Source organism: Malaclemys terrapin, chromosome 10 (genome assembly GCF_027887155.1).
Source record: "Malaclemys terrapin pileata isolate rMalTer1 chromosome 10, rMalTer1.hap1, whole genome shotgun sequence".
Taxonomy (NCBI): Eukaryota; Metazoa; Chordata; order Testudines; family Emydidae; genus Malaclemys; species Malaclemys terrapin.
Window position 1 is genome coordinate 80,876,014 of NC_071514.1, and position 15,494 is coordinate 80,891,507.

Consider the following 15,494-nt stretch of genomic DNA (forward strand, 5'->3'; position numbering starts at 1 on the left):
GGAGTCATGTTTGCTGACTAGTATAATCATATCAATCTGTTTGCATTTGCTGTTTCTTTAGTGGTTGTGAGGAGAGGTGCTAACAAATTGTCTTCTTGGAGCCATGGTCACTTTCGGACAAATGCTGGTTTTCCCCCCACCATGGCATCCTGTTTAAAGTTTCAGAGCTTTGTGACTAAATCCAAATGTTAATGGGATACCATCTAAACCTTTAGCAGTTAAAAAAGACTTAATTTTAATGCATTTACAATCAGGCTAGTTCTCATATAGCCATATCCTATTGGAGTACAGCTATGTCGTTTGAAGGACACATCTGACAATGGGCTACTTATACACATAGGGGTTAATGTTTGGCCAGTCTAAATCTAAATGGGCCTCCTATTGTAAGCAACAATCAAACTAGTTACATTTGTAATCAACTTTCCTGGCATGCTCAATCTGTACTTTTGCTACAGGTTCTGTCTTTATGGTAATTACAGTATCAGTATATATTTTGACCTTGGTGCATGAGGAAAGGAGGTAGGATTTGTTACCATTTTGTGGCATTCCCCCAATAGATAATATAGAATCAACTTTTTTCCTCTAGTAACCATCAGTGTTAGTCTGTATAAAAAGCACGTTCCTCTTTGCTAGACTAGGGTAAGAAGAGTTTTGTGGAGTGGCTTTGATGTATCTGCTTAAGTGCTAATTATTTAAATGCCCCGTCTGTTCTTTTATCTACTGTACAAATGAAAAATCACCACTGCTTTATATAATCAACCTAAGTGGCTATTTCTTTTATCTGAAAATAATCGGTGGACAGAGTCGCAGAGCCCTTGAAGCTAATGGCATGGCAAATGGAACAATGCAGCTAAGGCAATCGGCCTGCACATTAAAAGGAAGAACCACTCTAGAAGCCTGAGCTTTCTGCTTGATAAGAATGTGGGAAACTTCTGGTTTAGCAAGGGTGGGGGACGTGCTACGCGGACGACTCGTGCAAGGCCATCTAAAGTGCTGCCCCAGCCTTTTCCCTTGGCAATGTCTAACAGGAATGGCACTGAGGGCAGAGCTGGAGCAGGAGTCCTGCCTCGTTTGTCTGCCCACAGTCTTCCTGGTGGACTCTGCAGTCTCTGAAGTGGGGGCTAAGACCAGGCCGCCTCCTATTACAGTGCAGGGGGGAGAGTTGCCAGCTAGAAACTAGTTACAAACTGTCCCTGGCTGAGGGCAGGAGCTCGTGGGCAGGGGGACGTGGGGGCAGCTGCTGCCCCTTCCCCCCACAGCAGCTGCACCCATGTCTGAGCTGGCAGGGTGATTGCTGGGACCAGCCCCGGGGCGCTTGTGGAGGGAGGGAGGGAGCCAGGCCGGTCCGAGAGACCCAGCGTTTTGCAGACACGGCAGGGGCCAGCTCCCGCTGTGCAGGGCGGGGGGACGTTTGTGCTCCCGGAACCCTTGCAGCGGGGGTCGGCACGTTGCGTGTCCCGGCCGGACTGGAACTCGAGTGCACCGGCCGCCACCCCGTCACGCCGAGGGGGTGATTAGTGCGACGGACGAGCCGGCGGCAGCTTCCGGGCGAGGAGCCGGGGTGGCTTGAAGGCGGCGCATTAGGCCTGTAGCGCCCGCTTCGGAGCCCCCCCCCCCCCCCCCGAGCGCGGCTGCGCCCCCGCCCCCGCCCGCCGGCGCCATGGGCATCCTGGAGAAGATCTCGGAGATCGAGAAGGAGATCGCGCGCACCCAGAAGAACAAAGGTCAGGGGCGGCCCGGCCGCGGGCGCTGGGGGGGGCTCGCCCCGTCCGTCCGTCTGTCGGGGGGCTGGCAGCGGGGGGCTGGGCTCGCCCCGTCTGTCTGTCTGTCGGGGGGCTGGCAGCGGGGGGCTGGGCTCGCCCCGTCTGTCTGTCTGTCGGGGGGCTGGCAGCGGGGGGCTGGGCTCGCCCCGTCCGTCTGTCTGTCTGTCGGGGGGCTGGCAGCGGGGGGCGGGGCTCGCCCCGTCCGTCTGTCTGTCTGTCGGGGGGCTGGCAGCGGGGGGCTGGGCTCGCCCCGTCCGTCTGTCTGTCGGGGGGCTGGCAGCGGGGGGCTGGGCTCGCCCCGTCCGTCTGTCTGTCGGGGGGCTGGCAGCGGGGGGCTGGGCTCGCCCCGTCCGTCTGTCTGTCGGGGGGCTGGCAGCGGGGGGCTGGGCTCGCCCCGTCCGTCTGTCTGTCTGTCGGGGGGCTGGCAGCGGGGGGCTGGGCTCGCCCCGTCCGTCTGTCTGTCTGTCGGGGGGCTGGCAGCGGGGGGCTGGGCTCGCCCCGTCCGTCTGTCTGTCGGGGGGCTGGCAGCGGGGGGCTGGGCTCGCCCCGTCCGTCTGTGGGGGGCTGGGCTCGCCCCGTCCGTCTGTCTGTCTGTCGGGGGGCTGGCAGCGGGGTGGAGGAGAGGCGGGTGGCAATTCTGTCAGCGCCTTCCCTTACACTGATTTTTCTCGTCCTTGTGGGGGGCTCCATTTGCACCCCAGAGAATTGGCTGGATGCCTTTATGCTCCCCTACAGGGTGCCATATTGTGCAAACTAATGCAACTCGCACCTCATGGGTGGTTTATACCCGTGTCCTGATAGGCCATTGGGAACAGATTAAATGTTAAGACGTAACTTACACCACAAGAAGTGAGTCTATAATAACTAAATAAAGGGGGGGGGAGAAAACACAAAACCCTGTTGTTTGCTCTCCCTGGGAATCCTGTCCCTTCTCTATCAGAATAGACACTCTTAAGGCAGGAGCTACCTTTATTTCAGTGTCAAGTATCCGGGGATAGCCCTGTTAGTCTGTATCCACAAAAACAACAAGGAGTCCGGTGGCACCTTAAAGACTAACAGATTTATTTGGGCATTTATTTCAGTGTTTTGTGCCACATCAAGCATAAAGAGCAAATAGTTAAAAACACCAAACTTGATCTACAATGTTAATTTGTAGCAATGTCCTAGTTGCTGCAATTCCTAAACTAGAAACAAGTCACTTGAACTAATGGGGAAATAGGTGCATGTTCCGATGCTATTGCCGGCTATTTGGTTACCAACTGTTCTTTCTGTTTTGTTTAAGCTACCGAGTACCATCTTGGCCTACTGAAGGCAAAGCTTGCGAAGTACAGAGCTCAGCTACTAGAACCCTCCAAATCTGCTGCTGCTAAAGGAGAGGGTTTTGATGTGATGAAATCTGGAGATGCCCGAGTGGCACTGATTGGCTTTCCCTCTGTGGGTAAGGTCAGTGACTATCAGAGTTGACTCTAGCACGTTCAGTTCCTAAGTTTGTTTTCAGGCTTTTGAAATATGCTTGTGTTATCTGACCGCTCATGTTTCTGACTTTTTCTGTATTTCCGCAACTGAAGTGTGTGTTTGCCAAAAATGAATGGAAAGAATGTTGCTCGCACACCCAGACCTGAAGGCTAAAACTGGGGAAAGTCTTTCATCATTCTTGTAGGCAAAGCACACTTGGTGCATCCCAAAACCTTTCGTTTGTTCCCATCTGACAGCAACACCACTGTGAAAGGTTTGTAAGAGCAGTCTGGTAACTGACATTCAAGAGAACATGCCAAGTATCCCACTTCACCTCTAAAACTCCCATGCCCGGCATAGCAAGAGCACATGGCTGTTAAAACTACAGTTGTTTTCTCCCCATGCCTGTTCAGCAGTCATTGATGTGCATTGTTTCCATTTATCTTTATATATTCAGTGGTGCTGTCATTTGTTTATATATTTCACATTATGAAATATATTGCCTTTCAGTCCACATTTCTGAGCTTAATGACCTCCACAGCCAGTGAAGCTGCCTCGTATGAATTCACAACGCTGACGTGTATTCCAGGTGTCATAGAAGTAAGTGTGATTCAGATGGATTCTACATCGTAAGTGAGGCTGCGAGTTTGTCACAGAAGTCACAGATTCCGTGACTTTCTGTGACTTCTGCAGCGGCTGGTGGGCCTGGCCTGGGGGCTTCTTGTGCGGCCCAGGCAGTCTCTGGGCCAGTCTCGGGCCACCGCCTTTTCTCCTCCCTGCAGCAGCAGGAGTTTGGGTGTGGAAGGGGGAAGAGGGTTGGGGCATGGGACAGGATGAGGGCTCTGGGCGACACTTACCTTGGGGGAGCTCCTCGGAAGCAGTGATATCCCCCTCCCTCAGCTCCTAAGGAGAGGCGTGGCCAGGCAGCTCTGCGTGCAACCTCTGCTTGCAGGCACCGACCCCGCAGCGCCTATTGGTCGCGGTTCCAAGATTTAGTCAGGGGTATATAGTACAAGTCATGGACAGGTCGTGGGCCATGAATTTTTATTTACTGCCCCTGACTTTTACTAAAAATACCCGTGACTAAAACAGTCTCAATCATAAGCCGTTAGCAAAAGACCCGCAACTTAGTATGTGGGGACGTGCTATTCCTGATGTGTGTATTCTAATTACATGTATGGTAGGGCTCAGAACCAGCTGTATCCAAAGGTCCCTGCTTCCCAGCTGATTTCTGTTTTGAACTCTTGGAAGGTCTCAAACATTTGCAGTTAGGTCTGTGGAGCCTGGCACTTCTATAGGCAGCATTGCTCCTCTGACTAAATGCACTGGGGACCTGACTCTGCATTTAGGGGGGCCAGGCAATAAGATAATTCTCAACTGAATTTTTTTTTTATAACCGCTATTGGCACCATTGACCAGATGGCTGGAAACCTTGACAGATTTGTTTTTAATGAAGCTTCAAAATAGGCAATCTGTGCAGTAATCAATTTGGAAAGCAAATAGGACAACTCCTATCCTTGAGGAGTTTTTGCTGTCTGTGCCCTGTACATCCATCAGTAAAGCAAATTATAAAAGGCACCAAAGTGAAAAGCCTCCTAGTATAATGTGAAATTTTGGGGTCAAAATTCAGGCTGAGTGAAAATAATTAAAACAAACACATTGATGTCAAAACAAGCATAAATATTGTAACAAATCTGAGGCCATCTGCAACTTCATTGTACTGCACAATGTCGTCATTTGAAACGTCTCTGTAGTAGCAGGAATGGAACTCTCATCCTCCTGCTCCATAAGCAAGTGACCCTCACCGCTTGAGTTAAAGGAGATTCTCTGTTAACAGTAGTAATATTATGCCTATGACACACAGCTGAGTAATTCTGAATCCAGCCATGAGAAGCGGTGTTTGCACTTCTCGTTACAATATTTCACCTGTTGGACCAGATAAGAAACTTATTACTCGTATGGACAAGTTTCTTTGGTGAACAGAGGACCAAAATAATAATAATTATTATTATAATTAATGGAGATATCCTATCTCCTAGAACTGGAAGGGACCTTGAAAGGTCATTGAGTCCAGCCCCCTGCCTTCACTAACAGGACCAAGTACTGATTTTGCCCGAGATCCCTCCTCAAGGATTGAACTCACAACCCTGGGCTTAGCAGGCCAATGCTCAAACCACTGAGCTATCCCTCCCCACATAATACAGCTATGGTGTGCTCTAGTCTTGTTGTTTTGTAGTCAAACCAAGATGGTCTAGAATTTTAGTAGCTTTGGCCATAAACTGCTGCAGTCAAATATATCTTGAGGTGGAAGAGGAATCTTCAGAAAGTTAGTGAAACAGCTTCATGGTAAAAACGCTGCAAATTGTTTCCAGCTCAATGGGATGCTAAACTTACTGGGCCGGATTTTGCCCTGTGCTGCCCCATTGGTTTCCGAATTTGGCCCTCTATTTACAGTACACTGAGTGCCTAGCTGGCGTTAGGAAAGCCGTTTCAAAGGTTTGGTGCAGTTCCTCATCATTTTCCACCTTTCTGATTATCTTGCAGTACAAAGGAGCAAACATTCAGCTTTTGGATTTGCCTGGAATCATCGAAGGAGCCGCACAAGGTCGGTTAACTCTTACATTCATTTACATTGCGCTCAGCACTGGGTGGAGTTTCTAAATGGTGCCAGCCTGGTCATGTATTGTGTGAACACCTTAGACTTAAAACCCGAGGTCCTGAATGTGGGGGACAATTGTAAGAGGGTCCCTGAATTATGTAAAGGCATATTATGTTGTAGGAGATGCTTGTTCCAGAGGTGGGAAGCAGAAGTAAGCAAATCTCCCTATTCAGGGGGAGTCTTGGCCTTGCTCATCTGCTCTTCTGGTACAAGGGGAGGTCTTTGGTGTTGGTCACTAGACAAAGAAACTGGAGATGTGCGGGAGGAGGGTTAAGCAAGGCAAGAAATATTGTTCAGCTACGATCACCTGGGTGTTTGAGAGTTCTGATGTGGCTCCTTGACTTGGGAGCCAGGAATTGATTCCACCTCTTTCCTCTTGCTTCATCTGCCAGTCACTCAGCTGTGACGAGAGGCGTCTTGTGAGGTTCCTAGGAGTCTTCTGATGTTTCATTCTGAGCACAGTGTAGTTTGGTTAATAAACATCTCCTTTCACTTCTGATCAGAAAGTGTGTCTAGCTGATTTGAACTGGGATCTCAGGGTTTTCCTCTTCGCTATTCTGTGTATCCTCACTTCAGTGCAGGAGAGAGAGAACTGCACACACGCTGCTTCTTGGAAAGAAGGCAGTCTGATGGGATTGCAATGCTTCTCCACTGTCTGCCTGCGGAGGGAGTGCCTGCTCATCAAAAACTGCATGCCCCTCATGCTACAGACTGAGTGGGTCACATCCCAGCCCCATGCAACCAGGGGGAATGGATCCTGCGGTTGCTTAGAGCCAAGTCCCTTGTGTGTCTGTGTAGTGCTTTCTGTTGGACTGGCCTTCAAAATATGGTGTGTTCCTTTTGTGAACAAGCATATATTTCAGCCTGCAAGAGCTCTGAATGGGCCATGACCCCATTAGCCTGGCAGTCTTCCCAACAGGTTAGTGCAGCCAAAGCAGGAATGAAATTCTTTCTTGCTTTGAAGAAGTCCCATGGGACGGCTCCTGGTTCGAGGGAGCTTTTAGCTATTCTGCCTTCCCACGGATAACATCATCTCCTTCCTTTGCAGGGAAAGGGAGAGGACGTCAGGTGATCGCTGTGGCTAGGACCGCTGATGTTGTCATCATGATGCTGGATGCCACCAAGGGCGAAGTACAGAGGTGAGCACAGGGAGCAGGTTAGTCACTTCAGGGCTGATCAGCCAATGAAGGAATCCAGATGGCTTGATACTTTCCAGCTGCGGAGGCCAACTAGGCATACCCCGTATGCAGCACATAGATATTTACTAATGTCTTAATGTAATCTATATTAGGCTAATAATTTTACTTTTTAATATTCCTGGGATGATCATCTCACTTTAGTCCCTCTCTCCATAGGCATTCCAAAATGAACTGACTGTGTTGATTTTTGCTAAATTGTTCTTCCACTCTAGCTGGTTCTTCTAAAAATTTGTGCATCATGAGGCCACTCTGTTAATGCGTTTCAGTTTAAATTTAAACTTCTATCAGGGCTTTTTGGCCATTACTTTAGCAGCAAGATAACTGTTACTGCAGATTATTGTCTGTGCTGGATGGCCTATTGGTAGCTTCCAAGCAAGTAGCCCAGGCTTGGGCAATGGACTTGGTTGTGCTCAACAGAAATACTTACTGGCTAGGAAGGCGCAGCATTTACTAAGCTTGCAAGGAATCTCAGTTCTTGCTTCTTGAGGAGAAGAACATCAACATGTGGCCTGTCCAGGAAAGGATAATAGATTACATGGTGGTGTCTCTATTTGAGGCTTCCTCCTCCCATGGCCATGTTCTTAGGTCCCAATTAGAGGCCTTGCTGAATGGGAGGGCCCCAGTCAGTGGTATAGAGAAGATCCACAGGGTGGTGATTTGGAGCTGGGAAACCTCAAGGTGCTGGCCAGTCAAAACCCAATCTTTTGACCATTTGATCCTTTTGCTGCGCTAAGTCCAGTGTACCAATGACTAATTTGCAGCATCTACGCAGGTCTCTCTTGGAAAAGGAATTGGAATCTGTAGGAATCCGGCTGAACAAATGCAAACCAAACATCTATTTCAAGGTGAGACTTACCAGTAGCCCTGCACGGTCATGGGTTTGCGTGTGCTCATCCAGTGGAAGCACAAATTCCTCTGTGCCTGTCCCTTTGGTTGTGTCACAGATAATGTGGACTTGACGTTTTACAGAATGTTTTAAGGTTCTTTGTTCTGTTCATCCAGCCAAAGAAGGGTGGGGGCATCTCCTTTAACTCGACTGTCACGCTGACCCAGTGCTCCGAAAAGCTGGTTCAACTCATCCTCCATGAGTACAGTATCCTTTCCTGAAGGGGAGCCCAGAAAAGGGCAACCTCCAGAAACTGCTTCTTTTGACCACCATCCCACACCTCAGATCCACAGCCCACTAGGTGAAGGTGAATTGGAATGGGATTGTATCTTCAATACTAATTCCAGAGCAAGGTGTTCGTGCCAATAGGGTGATGGTGTGGTTAAAAGCAGTAGGAGGGGTTTTTTTGGGCGGTAGGGGGAGGTCATCTGAGCAGCCCCCATTATACAAGATTAAACAAATCCAGCCCATTGTGCCTGTCCCATGTATTTAGCCAAGAAAGGAAGTTTGGCCTTAATGATGTCCACCTCAGAAATCTTCAATGCAGAGATTCTGTTTAGAGAAGATTGTTCTCCTGATGAGTTTATCGATGTGATTGTCGGTAACAGAGTCTATATGCCCTGCCTTTATGTGAGTATCCCAGAAACAGCCTTATTTCTGTATAATTAATGGGACAGCATAAGATTGGGGTCCTAAATATAGAATGATCTTGACCTCTTGCCTGGAGAGAATCACTCTGTATGTGAAAACCACCACTTGTCGTAAAACTTCTAGGTTACCTGTTGCGCATGTGCTAACAGAGTGCTAGTGTAATACGCTCGTTTAGCACATGATTCCAGCGCCCTCTTGTGGCTGGCCCCAATGACTATAGCAGCAGGCTACCTACAGCTGATCGTTCCTCTTTTAGCTCAGGCGGTGTAGAGACTTGTGTTTTGGTGCTGAAAGTTCCATGGCTGATTTCCTCTACCAACCCTGGTGTCTATATGTGCACAGCCTTGGTGCACTGTAGATGCACCTTTCATTTCAGGGGCCCCTTTTGATAATGTGTTGGATTTTTATTATTAGATCCCAGAACAAAACACCGGAGGGTTGACCCCAAAGGAAAGAATGTTAAAATGGGAAAACTTGTCAGTTATTTTGAGGCTTATGAACTTTAACAGTTTACCAAAAATCTTTGATCAGTATTATAATAAGAACCACATTTTTTAACAAGCTCCAGCGTCTCAGTATTGTATGTCTGCGAGGACTGGAAGCTGCAGAGCTTCATAATTACTTGTACGTATCATATTTTCTTGCAATGTCACTTGAATTGACTTTCTAAAGGATATGTCCTTTTCCCTTTTGATTTAGGTTTATAACAAGATTGACCAGATATCTATGGAAGAAGTAGATCGTCTGGCTCGGAGACCCAACAGTGTTGTGATCAGGTAAGAGCTTGCAGGCCTGTCAATCCACGCCTTCTACAGGCTCTGCACTTAGGGAAGTTGGTTTACATTTCATTAATACCCGCTTCCTTTGCTATCCCAAAGAGGGGTGCGCTCCTTGGCACACCACTTAGCTGCTCTGTGCTCTGGCGGAGAGTGAAACTCAACAAGTACCCTGTCATTTTTAACAAAATATTCAGTGGCCTCTATCCACAGAGAGAGGCAAATCTGCTATAAGCTGCCTCACACCATCTGCAGGTTGAAATGAACTAGGTCGTCTTAGTAGTTCTGTTCTATTATCTGTTCTATGAAACTGATGGGCTCTGCCACTTTGAAGCTGGTGTACCTTTGGAAAACATTGTCTGTTTTCCCATCCTGACCCATCAGAAAGCTTCACCTTGTCATCTAGCACTTAATAGGTTTCTCGATCACACTTCTTTGTGGATTCCAGGGAAGATGGAATTTGGGCTGCTCTTTGGGGAATAGAATTACACTAAGCCAAGATGTTTGTGGTGTTTTGCAGCTGTGGGATGAAGCTGAACCTGGACTATTTACTGGAGAAGCTGTGGGAGTACCTGGCGCTTACCTGTATCTTCACTAAGAAGAGAGGACGTAAGCAAAACACTGACTGGCAAAAGAAGAGTCCAAGGGGAAGATTTTCAGAAGTACACTATGTGCCCAACTCCCATTGGCTGTCAGTGGGCAGTTGGTGTGATGGGTTGCCCCCCTTTAAGGTGCCACCTGATGTATTGAGATACCACTAAGCCTGCCTGTTCCGCCAGCCTGGGCTCCCTTTAACCTGTCTTCCTGATCCAGGCTTTTAAGCCTCCTCTAGCGCACAGACAGGCAGGGCCACACCCTGCTGCAGAAAGACAGACACCGAGATCAGCATTTGCCCCAGCACTCAGGTGCCCACCCCCCATGGAGTGCAAACCCAAAGGTATATTGTCTTGCTCTGGAGAGAAAAATCCGCACAGCTTAAGCTCATAAAAATTCATCCTCTCCCTCAATGTGGGGAGAGAGATGCACAGCTTCTTGAACCCCCCCAGATATAAATTGCGTAAACTGGGGTTATGTTATAAACAAGAAATAAGTTTACTAACTACAAAAGACAGATTTTAAGTGATTATAAGGGATAGCAGACAGAACAAAGCAGATTACTAAGCAAATAAAACAAAAGACACAAACTAAGATTGATTCACTAAAGAAACAGGTTACAAAATGTAACTTCTCACCCTAAATGTTGAATTAGGCAGGATACAGAGTTTCTGTAGCTCTGAGTTCTAGTTATTCTTACAGACTGGACCCCTGTCTGTCTGGACTCACCCCTGCCATTCCCTTCAGGTTAGTTCCTTTTTCCCTTCAGATTCTTTCAGCAGTCCCACTTATTTGGGCATAAGCTTTCGTGAGTAAAAATCCTCACTTATCTGAAGAAGTGAGGTTTTTTTACCTACGAAAGCTTATGCCCAAATAAATCTGTTAGTCTTTAAGGTGCCACCGGACTCCTTGTTGTTTTAGTATAGAAGGAAATCCCTTTGGTACCCGAGAGAGAGTAAATCAAATCTTGGAAATACTGTCTTTGAAGATTATGAATTGATTCAATGTATTGGTCTTTAACAGTCCAGGGTAAGTAGCCAGTTTGTACTTCCTCCCACTGGAGTGTGTATGGAGCTAAGTAGGCAATATAACTCAGGTGAATGGCTGCTTTGTATGCCAGCCTGCTGTCAGGTGTAACTAGCGTGGGGGAGCCGGGGGGATTCAAAGAGTTGTACGTAATCAAATGCATTGTCAGATTGTGTTAAAGGACAGCGATCAGGAAAGCATTGCTATCTTTTCCCTTCTTGTTTTTCTGTGCTCTCTAGAGAGACCAGACTTCTCAGATGCCATTATTCTCCGGAAAGGAGCATCTGTAGAGCATGTGGTAAGTAAATAACACAAAGAAAGATCTTTCTCTGGTGGTAGAACAGCACTGAGTCCAAAGCAAACTTCCTACCCGAGACTCTTGGTAGGATTTTGTATATTTCAGGTTGTCCTATGAAAAAAACACATGTTGATGTTTTGTTGCCCATTAGCATTCCTTAGCTTGGTCTAACTAAGGTATAGAAACAAATGTTTCTTTCCTGGTTATGTACTTTACAAACATTTTTACAAGATAAAAGTTGATGAAGGTTGTGATGGGTTGGACACCCCCCTTCTGGCATGCCACCTGATATACTGGGGTTTCATTGAGCCCTTCCTGTTCCACCTGTCTGGATTCCTTCTCACTGTTTTCCTGAATTAGGCTCTGCGGCCTCTTGCAGCATGCACACACAGGGCCACACCCAGCTGCAGACATAGACTGAAGTCAGCTCTGTGTGAGAGGATTCACCCAGCACTCACTTGCACACACCCCCTTTGAGGAATAAACCAAAGATAATACTGTCTTACGCTATATAGAAAGATCTGCACAGCGCAAGCTCATAAAAATTCGCCCTCTCAATGTGAAGAGAGAGATGCACAACTTCTTCCCCCCCCCCCCCCCCATAGTTAGAAATTGCACACACTGGGTTTTAATAATAAAACAAATGTATTAACTATAAAAGGCAGACTTTAAGTGATTATAAGGGACAGCAAACAGAACAAAGCAGATTACTGAGCAAATAAAACAAAACACGCAACCTAAGCTTAAGATCTTAAAGAGACTCCTTTCAAGAAGTAATATCTCACCCCAAATGTTATTTTAGGCAAGTTGCAGAGTTTCTGTAGCTTAGCGTTCCAGTTATTTCGTCTTACAGACTGGATCCCTGTCTCAGTCTGGACTCACCCCTGCCTTTCCCTCAGGTTTGTTCCTTTGTCTCTTCAGGTATTTTCAGCTGTCTTTCTTCTTGGGTAGGCAGTGGAGGAGAGTCCAGATTAACCCTCTCCCCAGCCTTTAAAAGGATTTACCTAAGGCGGGAAACCTTTGTTTGATCCCCATCCCTCTACAGAGGAAAAGTACCAGCAGTGTCCAAGGTGGTATTTAGTACCAGGTGACAGGACCACCTGACCTTATAGTGTCACAGCTACGTCCCAGGACACCTCTCAGGAAGGAGAGAAATTAGTATCTTCACAGTCTTATCGTTTCTTCCTAATGGCCCATCAAGGCTGTGATGGCCGGTTGTCTGGTGGGTGTCTCCCAAATACACACCCAGTTGTAATTGTTACATAGTCAATATTCCTAACTTCAGATACAGAAATGATACAAGCAAGACAAATTGGATAATCACATTCAGTAAATCATCTTTCCAGTGATACCTTACAAGATCATCTTGCATAAAATATATCTGAGGCCATATTCAGATCATAACCATTTTCTATAAAGAATATGGGGTGTAACGTCACCAAGATAACTTAATAGAGTTCAGCAAGCAAGCAGATGGAAATGATGTGACTTTTATGACGCTGTTCCTGGGAACTTCGTATGGAGAAAACACGATTCTAGTACATTTATTTATGCTCTTTGTGCGTTTTTGAATGTGGCTCCGAAGTTGCCTTTGCAGTATACAGCATGGACCCAAGGTGTTCCTGTTTTGTAGGGGCTAGATGTTAATTGAAGACAGCAGTGGGTACTGGAAGTCTGGGGAAAATCTCCACTTCTTGTCTTGGGAGGCATGATTAGTTGGCGCTAATAATCAAAAACAGTGTTTTCAAGTCTAATTCTCAGGTGCTCAGACACCATGGTGAGGGGCACAGTATAAGAACCTGAATAGAATAGAGGCTGATGTATATTGAAGTATTATCCTTTGACTGTCTCACACACTGTCTTATTGCAGTGCCATCGAATTCACAGAACATTAGCCAGCCAGTTCAAATACGCCTTGGTGTGGGTAAGTGACTAATACTCTCTGAATTTGATTTGCCTGTATTTGAAGTGTCCACTCCTAACACGTTTCAAATTGCTTTCTCCTGGTTTAAAGGGAACCAGCACAAAATACAGTCCTCAAAGAGTAGGATTAACTCATTTGATGGAGCACGAAGATGTCATCCAGATTGTCAAGAAATAACCCTCTTAGCCGCTGCTCACTGGTGCCTGACACCGCCTTAGGCTGTAGAATTGGAACTGACTTATTGTGACCATATAAAAGCCAAAAAAAGGAAGATGTGCTCCAAAGCCACGTAGGCTTCCATGAAGCTTGTTCCGTTGGAGACGGGAAGAGACTAAGGATACACTATAACAGGTCGGGATGGGGGAGACGTGGGGATTCCCATCTGGTGACATTTCAGGCAAGGTAGCTTGTTTGCACAGCATCTCTAAAAGTTGGATCCTGGAGCCCATTTGTTATGATGAGAAGAGAATCCTCTCCCCGGCGGCCTCCTTTACCACTGCAGATTTCACATACACGTCTGTCTGTTATACCAGCTTTCTCGGTTAATCGGAATCTGTGGATTCGTCCATGCAAATGTGACTCTTCTCTTGGTGCCATTGATACCAGCACTGAGAGAGGTTACCTGCCATTCATTGCACATTCCTGTCCTTTAATGTAAGTGTGTCATTAAAGCAACCCTTTCCCTTCCCCACTCGCCCAATACGAGGGCTGCTAGAATTCACAGCCTTTCTAGCTTCCGCTGGTTTCTTAGTTCTGCACCTCAGTGGCTTTAGACACCAGTCTCCCACATCTGAGTCAGCCCTAGGTCGAGCTTTTGAAAGTCCCACTCTATCAAATTTAAAACCAACATCCCATGCCTCTTGTTAACCCTCTGATATAGCCTATAGGGTGTCCTGATCCAATTAGTACTGTTGAGAGAGCTGGAAAGTGCAACCCTATTAACAAAGGGATTGACGCATGGCCAGGCCACAGGTGCCGTAGCTACATCCTAGAAGAGCACCAAGACTTGGTGAGGATTCGTTTCTGTCCATGTCACAGCGATGGCATTACGAGTTGCCCAGCGGGAAACCTCTGCTTTGCCTTCTCCTCCTTCCACCTTTTCTGACATAGGTACCTGAGGAATAGTTGTCAGGACACCACTTGTCTCCAAATCATGCATCCACGGCTCCTAAATCCCAGAAATAGCTATTCAGACTCGAGTCCCCTTCTATGCTGTGGCCTTTTTTTGGCTATAATAAATGAACAATAATGCTTCTTAATGGAGATCTTCCATCAGAAAACTGTGGATTTTCTAATCATGCTTTATTAAATGTTGTTGCTAACAGTTCATAGTGTCTGATAGATACCGGCTCTTTCTTTCCATGAGCAAGAGCCTCCACTAGCTTTGACTTTTGTGATAAAATAGCTCCATCCCCATGCAGAATTCGGAACCACGAAGCCTGGGTTGATGGTGAGCCCCTCGGACCCAGAGCGCCTCCTTCGTGCTCCTCCTAAACTGCCTAAGGATGAACTGGCCGGAAGCGTTTTATTTAAGAAAATAAAAGTTGCTATTTCATGTGAATTATACACTTGTCTCTTGAAATAGACATGGGACCACTTGCTTTGTCACCCCTCTCTCTCCCTTTGGGCCAACTGAGGTGGCAAGGGGCTGTGTGGTGGAGTGGATTTTGATTGTAATGTGTCATAGAATTTAAGGCCAGAAGGGACCCACTAGATATCTAGCCTGACCTGTATCTCTCAGGCCACCACCACCACACAGCACCAACACACTAACCCAACCCTGAAATGAGACCAAAGTGGCATGGTGAAGCGGGAAAAAAGGGCTCTCTAAGGATGGAGAAGAGCTGGATGCATTAGGCCTTCCTCGGATGACATGGATAAATTTCATAAGAACCAAGCCAAAAAGGTGACTCAGCTTTGTAGGTTACCTTCTATGTTAATGATTTTGCTCACAGCTGGAATGCAGAGGGAATCAGGGCTCAGGTAGAAGCTACTGGAGAAAAATCTCCAAATTAGCTGCATTATGCCTGAGCTGACTTTCTAATGCAGGCACTTCTCTCTGCTAATTGAGTGGGATGCTGTTCCAGCCCATTGACTCACCCTTGAAATTTCCCATGAAGGTGGCGCAGGTCAAGACACCACGACAAAGCTTTTCTTGTTTCATTTTTAACTGTTTCAGGGGTGCTGGCGTTTAACTACTAAACAAGGATAATGGAGGAAAGCGTGTACCTGACTTGATACATCTGCACATCTTCCTCAAACA

General features: G+C 47.0%; 1 protein-coding gene across 1 annotated transcript; it reads left to right on the plus strand.

The window, feature by feature from the left end:
* Positions 1 to 1,625: 1,625 nt before the first annotated feature.
* On the plus strand, positions 1,626 to 14,558 carry DRG2 (developmentally regulated GTP binding protein 2). The gene is made up of 13 exons (XM_054042556.1): positions 1,626 to 1,724; positions 3,046 to 3,206; positions 3,729 to 3,818; positions 5,763 to 5,823; positions 6,926 to 7,016; positions 7,849 to 7,921; positions 8,079 to 8,169; positions 8,495 to 8,592; positions 9,313 to 9,389; positions 9,910 to 9,998; positions 11,249 to 11,307; positions 13,178 to 13,231; positions 13,322 to 14,558. Exons 1-13 carry the CDS (start codon positions 1,661 to 1,663, stop codon positions 13,406 to 13,408), a joined length of 1,095 nt encoding a protein of 364 aa, XP_053898531.1. The 5' UTR covers positions 1,626 to 1,660; the 3' UTR covers positions 13,409 to 14,558.
* The last annotated feature ends 936 nt before the right edge of the window (positions 14,559 to 15,494 follow it).

What these genes read in the sequence shown, in the direction of transcription:
- DRG2 (XM_054042556.1), top strand. Translation starts at nt 1,661, where the DNA reads ATGGGCATCCTGGAGAAGATCTCGGAGATCGAGAAGGAGATCGCGCGC. An exon ending in GCGCACCCAGAAGAACAAAG is followed by an intron (nt 1,725 to 3,045) that starts GTCAGGGGCGGC and finishes GTTTTGTTTAAG; the next exon opens with CTACCGAGTACCATCTTGGC. An exon ending in CCCAACAGTGTTGTGATCAG is followed by an intron (nt 9,390 to 9,909) that starts GTAAGAGCTTGC and finishes GGTGTTTTGCAG; the next exon opens with CTGTGGGATGAAGCTGAACC.